At 39.5% G+C, this 21,680-nt stretch overlaps 1 protein-coding gene across 2 annotated transcripts in view; it reads left to right on the top strand.

Moving 5' to 3' along the window:
* LOC111158280 (decaprenyl diphosphate synthase subunit 2) overlaps positions 1 to 21,680 on the top strand; it is a 272,132-nt gene that overhangs the window by 218,315 nt on the left and 32,137 nt on the right. For both annotated transcript variants that reach the window (XM_022520211.1, XM_022520212.1), the window contains exons 5-6: positions 5,562 to 5,735; positions 6,681 to 6,812. In XM_022520211.1, coding sequence (XP_022375919.1) covers positions 5,562 to 5,735; positions 6,681 to 6,812 — 306 coding nt within the window. The remainder of the gene's footprint in view (positions 1 to 5,561; positions 5,736 to 6,680; positions 6,813 to 21,680) is intronic.

The raw sequence follows: 21,680 nt of genomic DNA on the forward strand, positions 1-21,680 counted from the left end.
ATTCATTCAGCAAACATTTGTTGGAGATTAAAGATGGCCTAAGTGATTAAAAATATACAAAGATGCCTAACAAAAGGTCCACCCCAGTCAAGAAAAGACAGATAAGCAATCGGGCAAGTCAGAAAGAATGCAATGCTGGGCGCCTGGGTGGCTCAGAGGGTTAAGCCTCTGCTTCGGCTCAGGTCATGATCTAAGGGTCCTGGGATGGAGCCCCAAGTCGGGCTCTCTGCTCAGCGGGGAGCCTGCTTCCCCCTCTCTGTCTCTGCCTGCCTCTCTGCCTACTTGTGATCTCTGTCTGTCAAATAGATAAATAAAATCTTTAAAAAAAAGAAGAAAGAAAGAAAGAATGCAATGCTATGTTGTGATATAAGTAAGGTAACATTGGTTTAGAGAGGAAAGTGTTTGTGGGAGTATTTGAGAATGCTTCTCAAAGAATCAATGTTTGAGGGGCGCCTGGGTGGCTCAGTGGGTTAAGCCTCTGCCTTTGGCTCAGGTCATGATCTCGGGGTCCTGGGATCGAGCCCCATATTGGGCTCTCTGCTCAGCAGGGAGCCTGCTTCCTCCTCTCTCTGCCTGCCTCTCTGCCTACTTGTGATCTCTCTCTGCCAAATAAATAAATAACATCTTTAATTAAAAAAAAAAAAGAATCGATGTTTGAACCGGATGTATTCAATCTAATAGGAAGGGAATGGGAGGAGATGATAATCTTTTTTGAAGGGAATAATATTTTTAAATTCACACAAGTGTGAAAGTACATATTTTATTCAAGAAAACAGCAAATTGTTCTGTGTTGCTAGAAAGCAGCCTTCAAAGGACTATTTTGGGTAGGAGATGGGGCTTGGAGTATTGCTTGGTACCAAAAAGGAGTGCCTTCAATGGTATGCTGCAGTTTTTCTGGAAGCTGTGAGTGCTAGGAAGGTGTTCTAGGAGAATTATTTCAGTTCTTTATTATTTCCAAGTTAAGGATGACAGAGGAAGGTTGAAATGAGAGAAAGAGAAGAGTATCAAAAGAAAGATAAAGGTTCAGCAAATATTTGTTGCACATCTAATGTAGGAGAGGGCAAAACAGACAAAGCCCTTGCTTTTGTGCAGCCAGCATTCTAGCGGAGAGGATAAGCAATAACCCATTAAACTAGTAACTATATGAGGAGTCTAGTAGAACCACGGAAAAGAGGTTTAAAACAGAGTAAGGAGATAGGAAGTGATAAGGGAGGGAGGGAGACTATTAACGATGAGTTGAAATTTGAGCAGAGACCCCAAAGTGATGAGGAGCTGAACCCTGTAAACATCTGGGCAGAGTGCGTGACAGAGAAGGGCAACTTTAGGGGCCCCAGAAGAGCCTGCCTGGAGAAATAGCACAAAGGCCAGTGTGGTCTGTGTGGCTTAAGTTGTAAAAGGATCACCCTTGCAGCTGGGTGAACAATAGACTGTAAACCTGTATGTATTTCGTTTCACATGTGTGTGGGCTTAGATGTACGATTAATTCCTGGAAGTGGGATTGCTGGGTCACAGGGCAAATGCATTTGTCATTTTCATGGATACATGGTGCAGTTGCCACCCAGTCCCCCCCTCCACGAGCTGTGCTTGACAGGCCTGTTTCTCCAGAGCCTCACCAACACTCAGTAAAGCTCTGCAAAGGGGGCAATTTTTTCTAATGGTCAGAAGCCCCCAAATCAAGATGTTGACGAGGTGCCTTTCCTTCTGCCTTTCCTTCTCCTTCCTAGGAGGCCCTAGGAGAGATCCATTTCCTTGCTTTTTCTAATTTCTGCCTTCATTCCTGTGCTTGTGGCCCCAGCCTCCATCTGCCGATTCAGCAACATGGCATCTTCCAGTCTCCCTCCCTCTCCCTCTCTTCCCCCCTTCCCCTCCCCCTCCCCTTCTCCCCTTCTGTCATCACATCACCTGATTCAGACCCTGCTGCTTTCCTCCCAAAGGATCCTTGTGATTACCACAGGCCCACCCAGTTAATCTGGGATGATCCCTCCATCTCAACATCCTGAATTCACCCACATCTGCAGAATGCCTTTGGCCATGTTAAGGTGACATTCGGGGAGAGACGGGTGCAGGGGGCACAGACTTTATTAGCTTAGCGCAGGGAGAGTTCCCATTTGTCTGTGATAGAAAATGGAAATACTTTTCCTCATCGTCCTGTCTTCTCACATTGCCTATGGTTTTGTGGTTGGTTGCTTTGCTTTTGTCTTTGACATTTGGAGTAAATGCAGATCAATCTGTTATTTTTTTTCTAGGTAGCTATTCAATTATACCAGCACCATTGACAGAAAAAGTCCATCTTTTCCCTAAAATGTAATAAATTCTTATATATAGTTTGATTTCTGGACTATTTTGTTCAGTTGTCCTTCTGTCTAAAAAGTACACTTTTTAAAAAGTTTTTATAATTTATAATTATAATTAATTATAATTATATATAATATATTATATATAATATATATTAATATAACATATAAACTTATATGTAAGTTTATATGTTATATTAATATATTTATATATAAATTTTTATATATTTATATATAACTATAATTATATTTTATAATTATAAAATATAATTATAACTTATAAAATTTAAATTTTATAATTAAAATTATAGTGTAATACGTGGTATCTTTAGATTTGTAATGCCTAATAGGGCTAGGCATCTTTTGCTGTCCCCATCCACCCCCGCCTCCCCCAACCCCCCACACACTGTTCTTGTTCACAGTTTTCCTGCCTATTTTGTTCTGTGTGAACTCTAGAATCAGCTTGTCTGGTTTCAGGACAGGAAAAAGGTCTTTTTAGTTTAATTGGGGTAAACTTCATGAGGCTGGACTGTACTGTCTTTTTTTTTTTTTTAAGATTTTGTTTATTTATTTGTTAGAGAGAGAAAACACTAGCAAGGGGAGCAGTAGGCAGAGCAGGCAGAGCAAGGAGCAGGCGTCCCGTGGAGCAAGGAGCCCCACGTGGGGCTCGATCCTAGGACTCTGGGATGGTGACCTGAGCCAAAGGCAGACGCTTAACCAACTGAGCCACCCAAGCGTCCCTGGACTATAGTGTCTCTAAACATGATATATTTTTATATTCATTCAACTTACTTGTGTTCCCTCCCTAGTATTTTAACATTTTTCTTCATATCAGTTTTTCACCTAAGTTTATTGCCAGCTTTTTATTCTTTCTTTTCATAGACATAATAGAAGAAAAGACCCTATTTATAATGTTTTCTGATTATTTTTTATGCATGAAAGCTATGGTTAATACCTTTGTTATATTAATAATATATTCATTTTGTATGCCTTTACTTTATTGAATTATTTTGCTTATTGTAGTTTTTAGTTGAGTCTCTTGGTTTTTCCCAATATGCAGTCATACTGTATTCGAGTAGAAAGAGTTAAAATCTTCCTTTCTAATACATCCTTTTCTTGCCTCTTCCATTACACTGTTAAACAACAGTGATGTGCTTTTTTCTTATTCCTAACTTTAGTAAGACTCATGTTTCTTTATAAAGTATTTGCTGACATTAGGGCTGACACACAGACACACATGCACACACACACGCACACGTCATATTAAAGAAATACACATCTGTTCCTATTTTATTTAGGCTCCCCCCCCAAAAAAATAGGAGTTGAATTTTGTCAAATGCTTATTTAGTATATATATGGAGAGATAATATGGTTTCTATCTTTGATTAATTAATATGGTATGTTCATTCACACGTTTAAAAATACATTCTCAAACATGTAAAATTAAATATGTTATTATTCAGGCCTAATGTTTTATAAAACTCTTATGCACTATTTCTCCCTTGGGTGGCCTTTTTTATTATTACACAATGTTATTTTGCACACTTGTAACTGTTGCCATAAGTGAGACCTTCTTCTTGTTTAAAGGCATAATAAATAAAACAAAGCTGGGAATTTGATCCGACCAATGGGCTGAAAGTGCCCTTCCTCGTGGTGAAAGAAATAGACTAGATCTGAACTGACCTTTTCATTGTCCTGTTTTCTTATTATTTGTTAATTTTGTCCTCAAAGAATGATGGAAGGAGAAAGATTATGGTATGGGTAGCAGGAAGAAAGTATTTGGGTTAGTTAATCCTTTTGGATGGGTTCTAGTTTGTTAGAAGTTTCGAAGGAACAGCGTAAAGCGTTCATCATTTTTGTCCTCCAGGAGCCCCCTGCCTAGAACAGACTGGTCCAGTAGGGCAGCCTCTAATTCCTTGTACCCTGTGAGCACTTGAAATGTGGCTGGTGATGGGCTCTAAGTGTAAAATACACACTGATTTTGAAAACTTAGTATAAAAAAATATAAAATATCTCAGTAACTTCATATTGATTATATATTGAAATATATATATTTTGGATATATTGGGATAGATAAAATGTCATTAAGATTAATTTCACCTGTTTCTTTTCACTTTTTTAACGCAACTACTGGCAAGTTTTAAATTGCGTATGTGGCTTAGATTTTATTTTTACTGTACATCACTGGTCTAGAGGCAGTAGGTATGTGTATACTTATAAAGATTTTATTTATTTATTTGACAGACAGAAATCACAAGTAGGCAGAGAGGCAGGCAGAGAGAGAGGGGGAGGCAGGCTCCCTGCCAAGCGGAGAACTCCATGAGGAGCTTGATCCCAGGACCCTGGGATCATGACCTGAGCTGAAGGCAGAGGCTTTAATCCACTGAGCCACCCAGGTGCCCCGGTGTGTATATACTTACAGATACTACAATGATTTTCATAATTTAAAAGATAAAATTAAATAAACTACACTTATATACTCCCATATGTCCTTGTTTCTTCTTATGGGAATAAATTTGGTTGGATGATGGATCTAATCATACTCCATTATAACCGGTTACCTCCTCTGTGATTTTTTTATTGAACTTTCTAAGACAATGCAGTTTCTCCATTATGCCCTTGACACTTCCGCATAAGTTAAAGGCAATAGTCTTCTTGCATTTTGGAATACCAGCACTCAAGAACTTATGCAAATGTAGAAGGGAGTTAGTCTGGAGGTGCAAGCTTCTAATTTTGCCTTCTCCTACAAATAAATTTTAATAGACGTGTCCTAGTTCAAAATAAAGTTTACTTCAGCATTGCTTTCATTTTTCCCGCCATTACCCTAGAACAGCAGCTCCCGCCTCCCTAGTTCTTTTTAGGTAGCCCTGGGATTTAGCATCTTTTTAGTTCTGTCTTATTGCAGTAGCCTGAGTGTCTTTTTTTTTTAGCCTGAGTGGGGTTTTTTTTGTTTTGTTTTTGTTTTTTTGTTTTTAATTTTATTTATTTGACAGACAGAGATCATAAGTAGGCAGAGAGGCAGGCAGAGAGAGAGGAGGGGAAGCGGGCTCCCCGCTGGGCAGAGAGTCTGATGCGGGGCTCGATCCCAGCACCCTGGGATCACGACCTGAGCCGAAGGCAGAGGCTCAACCCACTGAGCCACCCAGGTGCCCCTAGCCTGAGTGTTTTAAATAATGCATTTCTTAACTCTTCTACTCGCCAAAATCCAAAACAATTAAATTACTCCTAAAGCATTTGTAAAATCCTGGCTTTGTTGCCTTTTTTTAGGAAAATCTTATCACAAAAGATATTGGAATATCGACTTGGAAGAAGCAGGCTTTTCTCTCCCATGGAGCCTTATTAGCAAAGAGCTGCCAGGCCGCCATGGAATTAGCAAAGCATGATGCTGACGTTCAGGATGTGGCATTTCAGTACGGGAAGCACGTGGCCATGAGTCATAAGGTATTTGCACATTTTCTCTTTTTCCAGTTCTTAAATAGCTAAAATGATACATAAGAAACTTCTTGCCATTTAATAAGCTGCTTTTATATCTCAAAAAAAATGTTTATTGTGCGCTTAACACCTATCAGCCATAGATGGTGATTGTTACATAATATGAACAGTATGATTGGTGGGGACTATGTAGTTCTTACAGAAAGCTACAACTTACACCGTATTTGTCATGTTTGTCTTTTCTTACTACCTGAAAGGGTTCTTGAGAGAACTCTTGCAGATTATTAAATAACACCTAATGTTGCCATTTACAGAATGAAAGAATATTTGCATTTTTGTTACGGTTCCCTTAAGGTTTCATATGTGAAACAAATTATGGAAAGTTAATGAAATTTAGAAATATAGGGAGTAAAAGTGAAAGCTTTTAATTCTAAAAATTGATTCTTTTGAATGGGCATAATGAAATTGAAAAAGTATCAAGTTAGCTGTTACATTGCTGTCTCTGTATATTTGTAACTTAAAAATTCCATTTGATATGTATTTCTTAAATGTTATGTAAATAGCTTTTAAGAGAGGAGAAAATACGTACATATGTTACATACACGTAAAATATCTCCAGATGAGTTTTTATATATTTTATTAAATCTTAGATTTGTTTATTAAGCAGTTACATTTACTTAAACTTTATTTAAATTATTGCTTTTGACTTAAAAAGTAAAACAAAGTCTTCTGCCAAATAAAAAAGGAGATGTGTCAGGGAAAAATTACTTTAAAGAATTTTAAAGATTATTGTGAATCCTATGAATTGTTCTTTGGCTTTTTATTAAAGTTCATCTAAAGCTGTATTCCTTTAGCTTCATTTTTCACTGCATTAACTGGTATTTTCTGAAAGGACTAAAAGGTACTAGTGTGTGTGCATTTGAATGATTTAACTCTTTTAACTACTCCTCCTAGATAAATTCTGATCTCCAGCCTTTTATTAAAGAAAAGACCAGTGACTCCGTGGCTTTTAATCTAAACTCAGCTCCCGTAGTCTTACATCAGGAGTTTCTTGGAAGAGATTTGTGGATTAAGCAGATTGGAGAGGTAAAACAAAATTATTCCTATTTTAGGTATCAGTAGAGGAGTATTTAGTTGAATTTGGAACGTAATTGGTATTTCATAATGAGCGAAGCCATATAAGAGCATTTTCATGTAACAGGTAACATTCTTACTTTATAATCTGCATTTTTAAGAGGCAAATGTTAGTTAAAAGTTAGGGATTGAAATACTGTTTTCTTATTATCTGGATTCTTAGAATACTGCAGCACAAAACCAGGGCCTGTGGTGGCTGCTAATTAATTCAGAGGTTTTTTTTTTTGTTTTTTTTTTTTGTTTTTTTTCTAAAGGCTTTCAAAAATTGGGCTATGGTAATAGCACCACCCTTTAACTGACGGCAATTTCCCATCTGCAGACTCTAGCACAAGCTGCAGAATTCCAGAAGCTCCGTCTGTCAGCTCATTGGGTTATTTTAAAACAAACTTGGACCCTGAATACTCCAATTCTGAGGTATTATCAAAGAAAAAAAAAAAAAGCATGGCAAAGTCAGAGGGGAAAAGGGCCTTAAATTGGGTGAATTTCCTACTTTTTTTGTAGGAGGAAAGGTGTAAAAGATGAGAGGGAATTTTTTTTTTTTAATTTTCTTTTAATCGAGAAACTCTAGAATCACAAAGTATTGCCCTTTTACGCAGAACTTCATGGAATTTACTTAGCTTTGTGGTTCTAATCGATTGGGTTAATGTGAGACTAGACTTAGGGAACTAGGCACAGCTGAGGGTGGGGATAGCAGCCATACTTCAAGCAAAGACAACCTATGTGATATCTGCATTTGGAACAATAAGATTTTCCCTGTCCTAACCCTCTTCCCTTATTGGCTCTCAACATGCCATCAGCCAGCTTAAAATCCCTCATATTTACCTGGTAGAAAAATGGGGAAACTGTCAAGCCCAGGAGAAAAGACCTACGGACCTGAGTGCTTGGGGCTCCCTTGTGCCATATCCCTGACCAGTCCTTCTACGGGGAGGCCCACCAGTTGTCAAGCCTCAGAGTACCCAAGTGCACAAAATATCCAACTGAAATGGAGTAGGTATTAGAGGACCTCTGGGCATTAGAGAAAAGCCTGTGCCATGAGGGAATGAGTCAAAAGCAAACTGATGGAAAGGGAACTTGGAGGAAACAGACCATGCAAAGAAAGAAAGACATTCCAAAAGCACTATAATCAATCTACTCAATGAGAAAAGACATTAAGTTCATGAAATAAGAACAGATGATACATAAAAAGGGACAATCCAAGAATAAGAAATGAGAATCATTAGATACAAAAATATGAAAGCAGAATTTTTTAAAATCAGGAGCGTAGAAGATACAAATGAGAAAATTTCCCAGAAAGTTGAATAAGAAAGTCAGCAAAAGAGATAAGAAAATTAGAGAACCAATTCGACAGATCCTAGATTTATTAGGGGTCCCAGAGAAAAAAAACTGAAAATGGAGGTAAGAAAAATTAACAACAACAAAAAAATTATAAAGAAATGTCCTGAGAATTGAAGGACTTAAGTTTCCAAATTGAAATGGTGCCCTAAATAATTAATTTTAAAAGACTCATACTAAGTCACATCATTATCACATTTTGCAACAATGGGGATGAAAAGAGAACCTAATACTTTCAGGAAGAAAAAGAAAAACCTACCATACAAAGGATGGAGAATCGGAAAGGCCTCTCAGTAGTGACACTGAGAGCTTCAAGACAATGGACTAATAGCTTCAACATTCAAAGAGAAAATTGTTTCCAACTTAGACGTTTATGACCGTCACATTATCAAGTGTGGTGTTAAATAAAGACAATTCAAAACAGATATACAAGGTCTCGAAAAACTTTACCTCCCAAGCATCTTTTTTCAAGAGATGTATTTCGAGTGATGTGTTTTGTTTTTTTTTTTTTAAAGATTTTATTTATTTATTTGACAGAGAAAGATCACAAGTAGGCAGAGAGGCAAGCAGAGAGAGAGAGGAGGAGGAAGCAGGCTCCCTGCTGAGCAGAGAGTCCGATGCAGGACTCGATCCCAGAACTGAGATCATGACCTGAGCTGAAGGCAGAGGCTTAACCCACTGAGCCACCCAGGCGCCCCTCAAGTGATGTGTTTTATTAAGATGAGGAAGTAACCAAGAAAGAGAAAGACATGGAATCTAGGAGCTAGGGGATCCAGACATAGGCTGGGGGCAGTGCGAATTCCTGGGACAACATGAAAGGAAGGATAAAAAACTAATAACGCCAACAATAAGAGAACTTACTATGTGCCAAGCACTCTACTAATGAGGAGCCTGAGGCACAGAGGAATTAATTTGCACACAGTCACACAGCTAGCAAGCAGCAGAGCCAGGATTCAAACCCAGGCAGCCTTGCCACCGGGCTCACATCTTTAAGTAACAAGTGACATGCCACTCCTCTCATCCAAGCACGTCCTAGGCTGATGGTGATGCCTCCCGTCCAGATTGGAACAAGAGGACAGAGATCTTGAGGAGAGATTTTTCTAAGGAAAACAATGAAACTAATATGCTTGACCATATTGAGGATTTTTTTTTTTAAGATTTTATTTTTGGGGGCACCTGAGTGGCTCAGTTGTTAAGCATTTGCCTTTGGCTCAGGTCACGATCCCAGGGTCCTGGGATCGAGCCCAGTGTTGGGATCCCTGCTCAAGTAGGAAGCCTTCTTCTCCTTCTCCCACTCCCCTGCTTGTGTTCCCTCTCTCACTCTCTCTCTCTCTCTAATAAATAAATTAAATCTTTTTTTTTAAAAGAGAGAGATTTTATTTATTTATCTGAGAGAGAGAGAGAGCACGAGCAGGGGAAGGGGCCAAGGGGGAAGGAGAAGCAGACCCCTGGCTGAGCAGAGAGCCAAACGCAGGGCTCAATCCAAGGACCATGACCTGGGCCGAAGGCAGACACTTAACCTACTGGAGCCACCCAGGCTCACCGTGTTGAGAATTAAAGACAAATATGGAGATACCTAGAAAACTAAGTGTTGCTGTTTAAAATAATGATGTAATTACGTTCGTGAATTTTATGAGTCAGGAGTTTGGACAGCACACCGAGATGACTACCCCCCAACATCGGGGGCCTCAGCTGGAATGCCCCGGAGTGGGGAGGTGACTCAGCAGCGCTGGGCACTGGAGGCATCTGGAGACTCAGCTCACGCTAGCACCTGGGCTGGGATGTCAAGACCACGTTGCTGACCAGCCGGAGTGCTCACACGTGGTTCCTCCATTTAGCTTGGCTTCCTTGCAGCATGGCAGCCTTAGAGTAGTCGGATTTCTTCCTTGCCAGCTCAGAACTCCGAACACCAGTGTCCCAGCAAACCAGGTGGAGACTGCATCTTCTTCTCCGACCAGCCTCAGAAGTCACACACAGTGTGACTTTCCCATCATCTCTTATCAAACACTCTACAAGCCCGCCCACAATCAATCAAGAGCAGTTTGTAGGCTTACCTGGCAATGGGAAGAATGTCAAAGAGTTTGAGGCCAGGTTTTAAAACAGCCACACTAAACATATGAATGAAGATGTTATTAGCTGTTGGGAAAGAATTTTCAATGTATAAGAAAGGAAATACAACATAATACTCTACATGGCTTAGAGAATAATATTTATACAGCATAAAAATATAAATGCAGAATGTCGATTTAAGCCAAAGAGGGTAATCAATGGGAGGAAGGTAGGGGAAAAGAGTATGTTTCATCATGTAAGAAATGTAATTATTTCTTTCATGGTAGAATCAATAGATAATGTCTGCAACTTAAAATCAAGGAAAAGCACTGTTTGAAGGTAGACAGCAAAAGAAACAGCTAAACAGAGGGACACAGAACAGATAAGGTCTGGAGAGTGCTAGGTTGTTTTGTTAGAAGTCTTAAAGTTGGCTTTTTTGTTGTTGTTGTTAGATTTTATTTATTTATTTGAGAGGGAGAGAGTGTGAGCAGGGATAGAGGCAGAGGGAGAAGCAGACTCCTCACTGAGCAGGGAGCCTCACGTGGGGCTTGATCCCAGGACTCTGGGATCATGACCTGAGCCAAAGGCAGACACTTGGCCCATTGAGCCACCCAGGTGCCCCTAAAGTTGGCTTTTTAAATACAGTGTTTGCTTTTATTTAAAAACATATAGTTTAAAACTGTATATTTCCTATTGTAATTCTACTTCTAATAGTCTATCCTCCAAAAAAGATCAGATGTGAACAAAGACTTACCTATTAAAATATGCACTAAAATAGTAACTCTAAAAAGAAAAAAGTAAAAATTGGCCCATTTAAAAATAGAAAAAAGGGGGCGCCTGTGTGGCTCAGTTGATTAAAAGTCTGCCTTCAGCTCAGGTGGTGATCCTGGAGTCCTGGGATCGAGCCCTACATCAAGCTCCCTGCTCACCGGGGAGTCTGCTTCTCCCTCTCCCTCTGCCCCTCCCCCTGCCCTACTCCTTCTCTCTCTATGTCTCTCTCTCAAATAAATAAATAAAATCTTTTTTAAAAAAATAGAAAAAAGGTTAAATGAAGTACAGTACAATGAAATATACAACTATTGAATATTGTATTACTGGGGTATATTTGTGTGTTTTTTGACAGCTGAACCAAAAATATATATACAGATGGTGTTAGTAGCTCTAATTGGGTTACATTAGAATACATTGCAGATTTACATTTTGGTTGAAAAGATCCAGCTAAATATGTTGAATGGAAGCTACCAACTCTCCCTTGGCTATTTACATATACATACATACATACATATATATATATCTCGGAGATGTGAATTTTAAAGAAGCTTCACAGAAAAGGGACATATTTAATTTTTGGTTTCTTTGCAAGCATACAAAGTCTTAAATGTAGACAACATGAGAATCCAGGATTTCCTAAACAGCTGGTGAAATAGTCCCAAATCTCTGTCTCCAACTTGATTTTAACTTTTCAGAGGGATATCCTTTCCAAATAGCCAGTGCCTTAGGCAGTAACTCAAATAAACCAAATAGATCTTTCCAGAGGTCAGCAAGCCCTGCCAAGATGATGTCTGTGAGCAGATGATGTCCTGCCCACCAACCTAGGTTCCCTGTGATACTGTCTAGATCCTCATCGTTCCGGAAAGCCCGGGAGCTTATTGTCCATCTCCCAGCCCCACCAGGCCATGTGGTTTTCTCCAGTTAGCTTCAGGCCCTTCTTTTATCTCCATGTCTAACTCATGAACAGGATTGCTGGTGAAGAGAAGATTCGTTCATCTGAAACAAATAAGGACCAGGAAGTTGGTTGTTGTCGTGCAAGGGGAAACATTCCTCAGGTTAAAGCCTCCTTACCTGAGTTTATTTTTATCTTCTAAATTATAATATTCATGTTTATATAAAGCTCTAAATGATGATAATGTTGTTCTGAGTGCCCCCTAGTCAGAGTTAGGGGACACAATTAGCATAATACTCGAGAGGGACTTTCTATCCTAAATCTCAAGGAGGTTGCTTATTAATCCTGAAATTAGTTCTAATACTCTCTTTCCAGGTTTTCCTGTTATTTACCCCCACTGCATTTTTGTGATCCTTTCCTTCTCAGGTGTTGAATTTTATTTCACAATCCTTAAGGGTAACAATGAATTCACCTTTGAATTATCTATGGCAGCTGACATAGTGACTTACTTGGAATAGTCATCCAGTTAATACTTGTCAAAAAAGTGTGTATGGTATGGTTTTCACAGAGTTATACTGGTTGATGGCAGCTCTGCTTTGTTAAATAGAAAAAGTCAAGTTGGTGTAGCAGAAATAGAGAGAACCAGGTTTTGGAAGACCTTAATTCTAGTTCGGACTCAGCTAGCATCTGTATAACCTTAATCACAGTCTTTCGTGTCCTTGTTATTATTTTCTGTAAAATGATGCTGTTGAACTAGATCATTCTGCGGTCACTTTCAGCTCTCAGATAAATCTAAGAAATAGGTCTCTTAGGTAAGAACTGCATTATAAGAAAAATATTAATCTCTATTAGATGCTTAATACTAGCTTTGACACTGAGAAATGGAAAAGTCTTGCTCTCAATGATGGAAGTCACCTATGATTTCTTATTATCACATGTAAAATTACTTCCCTGCTCTACTCAGACAGGTTTGTGTCCCATCTACCCTTTCGATTTCCTGCTTGGAGAGAGTGAGAATTAATGACTAGACATGGCAGGGAAGACAAGATCACATACCCTTAATGCCCATTCAACATCGTTGTGAAGCCAGGAAGAAGAAACTTCTGGAATTTTTCATATCAGGCCCTGCTACCTCCTCCTCACCTCCCTAAGTCTCAAGATTAGATAGCTTAGATAGCTGTCTTCCATCACACCCGTTAGCAGGCAGGTGCGCGTGTGTGTTCGTGCATGCACACACACAAACACACACACACACACACACCCCTTTTGTAAGAGGCAGTTAAGAGCACTAGGCCAGACCTGAAACAGCTGAAAAATATTTGTTGAACAATGTTTCCATACTACATTCTACCTTAATTTTAAATTTAAATTTGTCGCTGCTGAAAAATAATGATCAGGTAATAATACTGAGTGGGTGATTCACCCGAGGGAGGTGAAGTCACTACTCAGTTACCATTTTGATTCATAATAAAAGAAAGTAGAATCCTTCAGAGAACCACAGAGCTCTGACTCTCTCAGGGAGTCCGGGGGCTGCTGCGGGTCAGCAAGCTTTATTTTTAATGATGCTTCTAGTTTTCTGTGGCCATTATAAGTCACTGAAGAGATAGGAATTATGATTATATTCTCCTGGCTATTTCTGAAAGTACTGAAATGTCACTTAGGCTTGTGACATTCTGACGGTGTCATAGCTGGCTGTAAACTACCTTAAGTGAACTACATTTTACCAGTGCTGAGCTGTAACTCACTCATCCCTAGGTATCTGGCTATTATTTCTCATTCAAAACCTGAAGCAAAGATCGCTAGTCAAGGCTGGTGTACATGAACGTAACAAATGTATATTCTTAAAACAAAGGAGAGAAATGCAGAGTCCTCGTTAATGCTACCTGATATGCTTCTAATTATTTAAGTTATTTTGAGTTCTTTTTTTTTTTTTAAGATTTTTATTTATTTATTTGACAGAGAGGGACACAGCAAGAGAGGGGACACAAGCAGGGGGAGTGGGAGAGGGAGAAAGCAGGCTTTCTGTCAAGCAGGGAGCCTGATGCAGGGCTCGATCCCAGAACCCTGGGATCGTGACCTGAGCCGAAGGCAGATGCTTAATGACTGAGTCACCTGGGCACTTGTTGAGTTGTTTCAAAAGGAATAATATTAACATCCTCTACCACAGAGGGTGGATAGTATGGGCCTTTGAAGGGACTGTATATGAGACCACAAAGACTGAAATGGCTCTAGAGATCTCCTAAATTAAAATATTTCTTATGGTTTTCTGTTAGTTTTAAGGAAACAAAGTGCTCGAGTACAGGAGATATAGAAATAAATTGCCTGCAGGTTGTCTGTGGCCTCTTAAAGAGGGGAATAAAAGAAATACACAAATACAAAGAATACTGTAGTGATGTCATTTAGAGAGCACAGAGGAAAGTCAAGAAGTGATTTGGGAAATTGGTGATCTCTGAGGGGGTCCTTGGAGAAGAAGATCTCAATGGCAAAGCTGGGAATGAGAGGCTTCCTAGCCAACAGAAGTCATGAAAAAGGAATGCAGGTGGTCAAGTGCACTGTATTCAAAGAAATACAAATATTATCGTTTGGATTGAATGTGAAAAAATACAGGGCAGTGTAGGGAGAGGCAAAGAATTGCTCTGAAATAATATGTAATGCCTATGTTTAAAGATTTTGGTTCAAACAAACATGTACATGAATGTCGAGATGTGCAATGTTTACAATAGCCAAGAAGTGGAAACAACCCAATGTCCATCAAATGATGAATGGATAAACAAAATATAGTATGTCCGTACTATGGAATATTACCCAGCCGTAAAAAGGAGTGAAGTATTGATATGTGCTACAATACGACAAAAATGTTCTGGAACTAGATAGTGGAGATGGTTGCACAACATTCTGAATGTATTCAGTGCCCCCTGAATTATACTCTTTAAAATAGTAAGACTGTGGATGTTTGCTTGCAGAAAATGAATTTGATTCAGGTCAGGGAGCAGACACTGAAAGTTTCTGAACCAGGTGAAATGTGTTTTAGGGAGATATTTTTTACTACGTCCTGTAGGATGAAAGGAAAAAGGAAATAGTAGAGAGAAGGAGTTTGGTTAGGAAGCTTTGGGGAACCTGTTGATAAGTTCAGGAGAAAAGTACTGATCAGAGTGTTGGCAACAAAAAGGTTAAGTGTAAAACTCACTTCAGAGAGGGGCACTTGGCTGGCTCAGTTGGTAGAACATGTGACTCTTGATCTGGGGTTGTGAGTTCAAGCCCTGCCTTGGGTGTAGAGATTACTCAAAATCTTGGGGGTTGGGGGAGAAATAAACGCATTTCAGGGGAGAAAATTTACAAGGCCTGAAAATTGGTATGGTAGGGAGAAGCCGGCAGGTGTGTACTAGGGAGGGCAGTCAGAGGCCAAAACCAGGATTTTAAACTTAGATTATAGGAACAATCATGCCATTAATAAAAATAGAAAAGTTAAGTGGAAAAACTGGTATAAACTTGGGTTGGTTTTTTTTTTTAAAGATTTTATTTATTTATTTGACAGAGATCACAAGTAGGCAGAGAGGCAGGCAGAGATAGAGAGAGGAGGTAGCAGGCTCCCTGCTGAGCAGAGAGCCGGACTCGGGACTCTATCCCAGGACCCTGGGATAATGACCTGAACCGAAGGCAGAGGCTTTAACCCACTGAGCCATCCAGGCGCCCCATAAATTTGGTTTTTGACATTGTGAGCTTGAAGTGCATCATCAAAGTTGGTGTCCATCACATTGGAATCTGGCCACTAGAGGAAACAATTCAGTTCTATGTTCAGCCTGATTTCCTTGCTCTTGGCCTTTCTGCAGTGTGGGTAGATTTTGTCTGTGTTTGAAATTTTAAATTTCGTGACTCTTCCAGATTCCAAGAAAGCATAGCAAGAAAAAAGGTTTTGCAAAGGGATGACAAGATTTCTGAATAAAGAAAAATGTATTATGTAGATAATGCAAGTCCTTCCTCTTTTTTTAAATTTTTTTTTAAGTTTTAAAGGTTTTATTTACTTATTTTGAGAGCAAGAGAGTGTGTGAATGAGGCAGAGAGAAAGGGAGAGAGAATCTCAAGCAGACTCCACACTGAGCACAGAGCTCAAGTCAGGGCTCAGTCCCACAACCATGAGGTCATGACCTGAGCCAAAATCAAGAGTTGGTTGCTTATGATTGAGCCACCCAGCAACCCCTACCCTCCTCTTTTTTAAAACTGGACACCATGACCTCTGTGCACCTGTCTGTTGCTTCCTCTTTTCCCAGGTAGCCCAAGAAGGAGAATACAAAAAACATTCACATTCCCCTCCAAAGATTAGCTTTCCCAGGTAAAAGAGAGGGTAACATCGAAGTCCAGTTCTAAATGGTATTGACTTCTTGCCAATGCCTTCTGTGCTATCTTACAATAGGCAAGAATGATCAGGATCACAAAGAAGCCTGCCCTCTTCCTTTCTATTCTGATACCTTTCCCACTTTGTAACTGGAAAGCTGGGTTGGTATAAGGCCTGCTTTTCCTGCCAAACCAAAATTCAACTGCTTAAACTTTGGGACTAGCAAATCTAATAGATTCTGATTTGTAAGCTTTCTTTTTTTTTTTTTTTTAAGATTTTATTTATTTGAGAGAGAGAGCACAAGCTGGGGAAGGGGCAGAGGGAGAGGGAGAAGCAGACTCCCCACTGAGCAGGGAGTCTGATGCGGGGCTCCATCCCAGGACCCTGGATCATGACCTGAGCTGATGCAGACGCTTAACCAACTGAACCACCCAGGCGCCCCTGATTTATAAGCTTTCTAAATCCTCATACACTCTACCCAAACCATTCTAGGATGAGGATGGAAGTCCTACCCTTTCTCCCTTCCTCTGTCCCCTGATAAACCTTTTCATTCATGTATAACACTAAACTCCACCCCTTCCTACCAATACAGATGCACAGAGAATTTCTTTCCAGTAAGACCTGACTTCTCTATTTATTTATTTATTTATTTATTTTAAGATTTTATTTATTTATTTGACAGAGAGAGATCACAAGTAGATGGAAAGGCAGGCAGAGAGAGAGAGAGGGAAGCAGGATCTCCACCGAGCAGAGAACCCGATGCGGGACTCGATCCCAAGGACCTGACTTCTCTAAAGGAGCCAATGATATTCCTGCAAAAGACCTTTCAAGTGTCATTGTTTTTGCAGCCACCAAAGTCATCTTTTATTCAAACAAGGATTATTAATGGATAATAGGTTAAGACAATTGGATGAATGCTTAGAAAAAACCCAAATATTCACATGGACTCAAAGCATCTCACAGATTACTTATTAAATACAAAGAGAAGCAGTGAACAAACTTAGTGTCACCAATAATGAGACAAACATATTGTATGACTCCTGATGTAATGGAGAAGTATACGGCATCATGTATGTAGTTATCTTGCCCAAAAAAAAAAAAAAAAAAAAAAGTTTTCATTTAATCTGACCACAAAAAAACAACTGGACAAATCCAGGGTAAGGGACATTCTTTAAGGCAGTTGACCTGGACTCTTAAAGTGTGGTATTATGAACAACAGAAAAGGTGTGGTGTAGGGACTCTTGTAGATTAGAAGAGATTTAAAAGCCGTGACATCCAAAAAGAATGTATGATTGCTAACTTGACGTTGGATCTGGTTAAAAACAGCTCTGAACGACACTATTGGCTGAACTGGAAACATTTGAGTATAGACTTCTTAGACATTATAGGAAGCGTTTAACTTGTTGGATATGATAATGAGTTTGTGGTTATGCAGAAGAACATCATTGTTCTTGGAGATAAATGCTGTAGTATTCAAGGAGGAGCCATCATGATGTCTACAACTTACAGCAAATAGATAGCAAATGATCAAAGAAAAAGCAAAGGTGACAAAATATTAGCAATTGAGTAACATAGGTGGAGGGCAAATGGGTGTTCATGATGTTGTCTCCACTAAAAAATTTGAGGAGGAAAAAAAAGTTTGAGGCGAAAGGTAGTTTTCCTTAAAATTTTATTTACTTATTTATTTTTAAGATTTTATTTATTTATTTGACAGAGACACAGCGAGAGAGGGAATGCGAACAGGGTGAGTGGGAGAGGGAGAAGCGGGCTTCTGCCGAGCAGGGAGCCCAATGCAGGGCTCTATCCCAGGACCCTAGGATCATGATCTGAGCCGAAGGCAGATGCTTAACGACTGAGCCACCCAGGCACCCCTTTCCTTAAAATGTTAAAAAGAGAATCTCTTTTAAAACCACTGTTATTGGGACGCCTGGGTGGCTCAGTGGGTTGGGCTGCTGCCTTCGGTGGATCCTGGGATCGAGTCCCGCATCGGGCTTCTGCTCAGCAGGGAGCCTGCTTCCCTCTCCCTCTCTCTGCCTGCCTCTGTCCACCGTGATCTCTCTCTGTCAAATAAATAAATAAAATCTTCAAAAAAAAAAAAAAAAGTCACATCAAATCTTTAAAAAAAAAAAAAAAAACAACAACACTGTTATTCCCAAATATAGCCGCTAGCATTTGGGAAGAATAACGTGATAAGTAGAGATGATGAGTCTCTAGCAATTTCTGGACTCCCTGTTGTGGAATATTAGCTTTCTACTTTCAGAAAAAGGTTTCTCCATCTCCAGCCTTCAAGTCCAGATAGCAGTAGTCAAAAATTGGAAACAGTTCATTTATGTCATCCAATCCTTCTTTGTCACCTGACTTATAAGAAAGCATTTGTTTCTTAAAGTAAAAGACCACATTGTACATCCATTACTTACCAACAGGGAATCTGTCTGCCTTTGGTCTGCAGAGACGGGTGTATAAACCTTTGGAATTAATCCCTCTGTGCATCCTCTCACTCAGAATGCTGGCTTTTTCTCTCTCTCTCTCTCTCTCTCTCTCTCTCATACAGAATATTGTTTTACAGTGCTCACTATAGCTGTCTGAGGAGGCCTCTGGTCATGAGCACTGGCACACTATCTTGTCTATTTTCACTTTTTTTTTTTTTTTTTTAAGATAAAACAAGGTTCAAACCACATATTCTCTGTGAACTGCTAAAGACTGGGAAAAATTACTTTCTTTTCTCCTGACCTGGATTGACAAGAAGCATACCTACAGGAGCCAAAAAGATGACTGAATCCCTTTAAAAGACCCTGGTAATGAAGCCCGCAGGGAATTGTCGTGTACGGGAGAATTTACAGTGGCTTCTGGAGACGAGCAGTGTGGCAGGAAGAGGTTCAGGACTGCTGGCTGTTGAAATACAGTCTGGATTTATTTTATATCAGCCTATTTTGGGCCCCAGCGAGAAAGTTATTTTAATAATATCTTGCTCTGCTAGAAATATACATGATAAGTGGCAGATGTCAGAAAAAGAGGGGAAAGTTATAGCACTCCATTCTCCTTGAGACTTAAGGAGTTTATATAGTTGTTCTCGTTCAGTCTTTGAAGTAAACACTGATGCATACGGAAGAATAAATTGAATAAAATAAATTGAAAAGGACGTTAGACAATGGTCCAGACCAGTGATCTTCAAATGAGTGAGCAACTCAGGGCGAGGGTACTGAGGCTCTGTGTTTTTAACAAACCACCCAGGTGATTCCGGTAACCAGTCCAGCATTTATGAGAGCCCAACATTTGGGAACATAGTGTCTAGTTCAACACTCTTATTTTACAGAAAAGAAAATGAAGATGAAAATGCACAGAAAAAATTTTTAATTGTTGGAGGTATTAACGTATTATGGGCTAGAAACCATAGTTACTGACATGCAGCATATCGTATCTTCCCAGGAGGGCACAGTGCTTTTTGGAGTGGTCACAGGCAAGGTATTAGCCACTTGCTTTCCTCCATAGACAGGGAGTTCTTAGCACCCTAAGCTTTGAGGTGTGGCTCTTGAAATGTCCCAAGGTGTCTGTTTTAGGCTCTTTCCTCTTCAACACACTGCTTTCAAGGTTGAGGCATTGAATTACACTAAACCACTGTTTCTATGAGAAGGCTACTAGATCAGTCTTCTCTGTTCTATCCTTTTGTTGTTTGATTTTCATGAATTCTTTGAATTTATAGTCCACAGATTTCCCTCCTTAGCCTACTTATAAACAGAGTTGGGCAGTAAAGTGAGCATATGGTATTGTTCAAGACAGGTGAAAATGATTTGTCAAATACCAGCTAATGCTTCCACATTAACTACATCCTTAGACACCCCACTTTCCTAGAACTAGGAGTTAGTATAATGAACTTTGCTTCGTAAGTTTCCTGAATAGATAGGACATAACCAACATATATAAAGAAAAAGCACTTATCCATTTATGCGTTCATTCACCAGTTGTTATTGGCCATGTGCCCGACCCTAGTCCCGATCTACACATGAAATGCACTTATAAGCAGGAGAGAAAGTTGTCTCTTCTCAGAGAGCCTAAGTCTTAGAGGGAGATTGTATGTGAAGCCTGTGCAGCCCCTAGAGTATAAGCTCCGTGAGGGCAGAGATTTTGATCTGTTCTGTTCATGGCTGCGTCTCCAGTGCCTAAGCGGTACCCAACATGTAGGAGATGCCTGGTGAATTTAGCGAACGAGCGATTGTCTGGCCAAAGAGAAACTATGGCCCCTCCCAAATTAACTGCTTTACAAAAAAAAAAAAAAAAAAAAAAAATAGAATAGGTACTGTTTAATGAGAAATATTATTTATAGAGGGGATTAAATCACCATTGCTGTTGGTTTCTCAAGTGCTCTATTTTTATAAGCTCTTAAAGCCTTCTGTGAAAAAAATTTTGTGTCGAAATATATATACTCTTAGGTATGTATATGACCTACGTAGATATTAACACACATGGCTGGAAATACATATATATTCTCTACCAAAAAGATTTAAATCTTCATCATCTTTGTTTTATAAAATAACTCATACTTCTATGTACAAGCTAAAGCAGTCAAGGATGAAATGGTTTCACAGAATGGGATGTTTGTTGTGATAAAATGAAAAGGACGTTCCGGGGAGCTGCATATCAACAGCTAAAGTCTGTTCAGGTTGTAATGGCTGCGGTAATCGTGCTGTCATTTTATGGAGGCTTCTAATCTCTCAGCTTTCAAAACATTTAAGAGTTGATATTGAACAGATGTGGATTACATACATGGTGTTTCTCTGCTGCCGTCTCCAGCAAAGTGTATCCCTACTGGGTGAGGGGTTGGTAGCAAAGCTAGCTACGCAAAATAAAATGAGAGAGTTTGAAAATAGCTTGTGATTGATAAAGCACAAGTACCTCAAAGTAATAGAATTCTCGAAGATAATTCATTTATAACCCAAGTAGGGAAACAATGGTTTAACAAAAATTTCTGATAGGACCATTCTAGTGTTCTTATCTATGAACAGCGTTACATTCCTTCTTCCCACCTGAAGGAACAGCTGTTAGTTTTGGGTTTGGTTTTGGGTTTTGGGTTTGGTTTTGGTTTTATGAGACAAACTGGAAAGCAACCTCATACCTCCAAAAGGAGAAGTCCACCTGAAGTCATCATAAATTATGTGGTTTCTCCCTCTCTCCTTACCTAACAGCCTCAAGATACAAAAGCTCCTTTACTTCCTAGCCTTCAACAAAGACCACTTTCAACACTTTTAACATACCTGTTGCGTTAAACACTGGAAGATAAGGATGTTGAAAGACGCAGAATGTTAAGCTGGTTAGAACGGGAACAAAATTGAAAGTAGTGAGGAAATGGCCAGTTTGTTGTGGGAATGAGTTGTTGGACAGTAGAAACAATTAATTCTGTGGAGCTCCCCGTTCGTGCATCCTTTGAAAAGTGCTGTGGTGGAGGAAT

Source organism: Enhydra lutris, unplaced genomic scaffold, assembly GCF_002288905.1.
Source record: "Enhydra lutris kenyoni isolate GAN:26980312 unplaced genomic scaffold, ASM228890v2 scaffoldscaffold58, whole genome shotgun sequence".
Classification (NCBI taxonomy): Eukaryota; Metazoa; Chordata; class Mammalia; order Carnivora; family Mustelidae; genus Enhydra; species Enhydra lutris.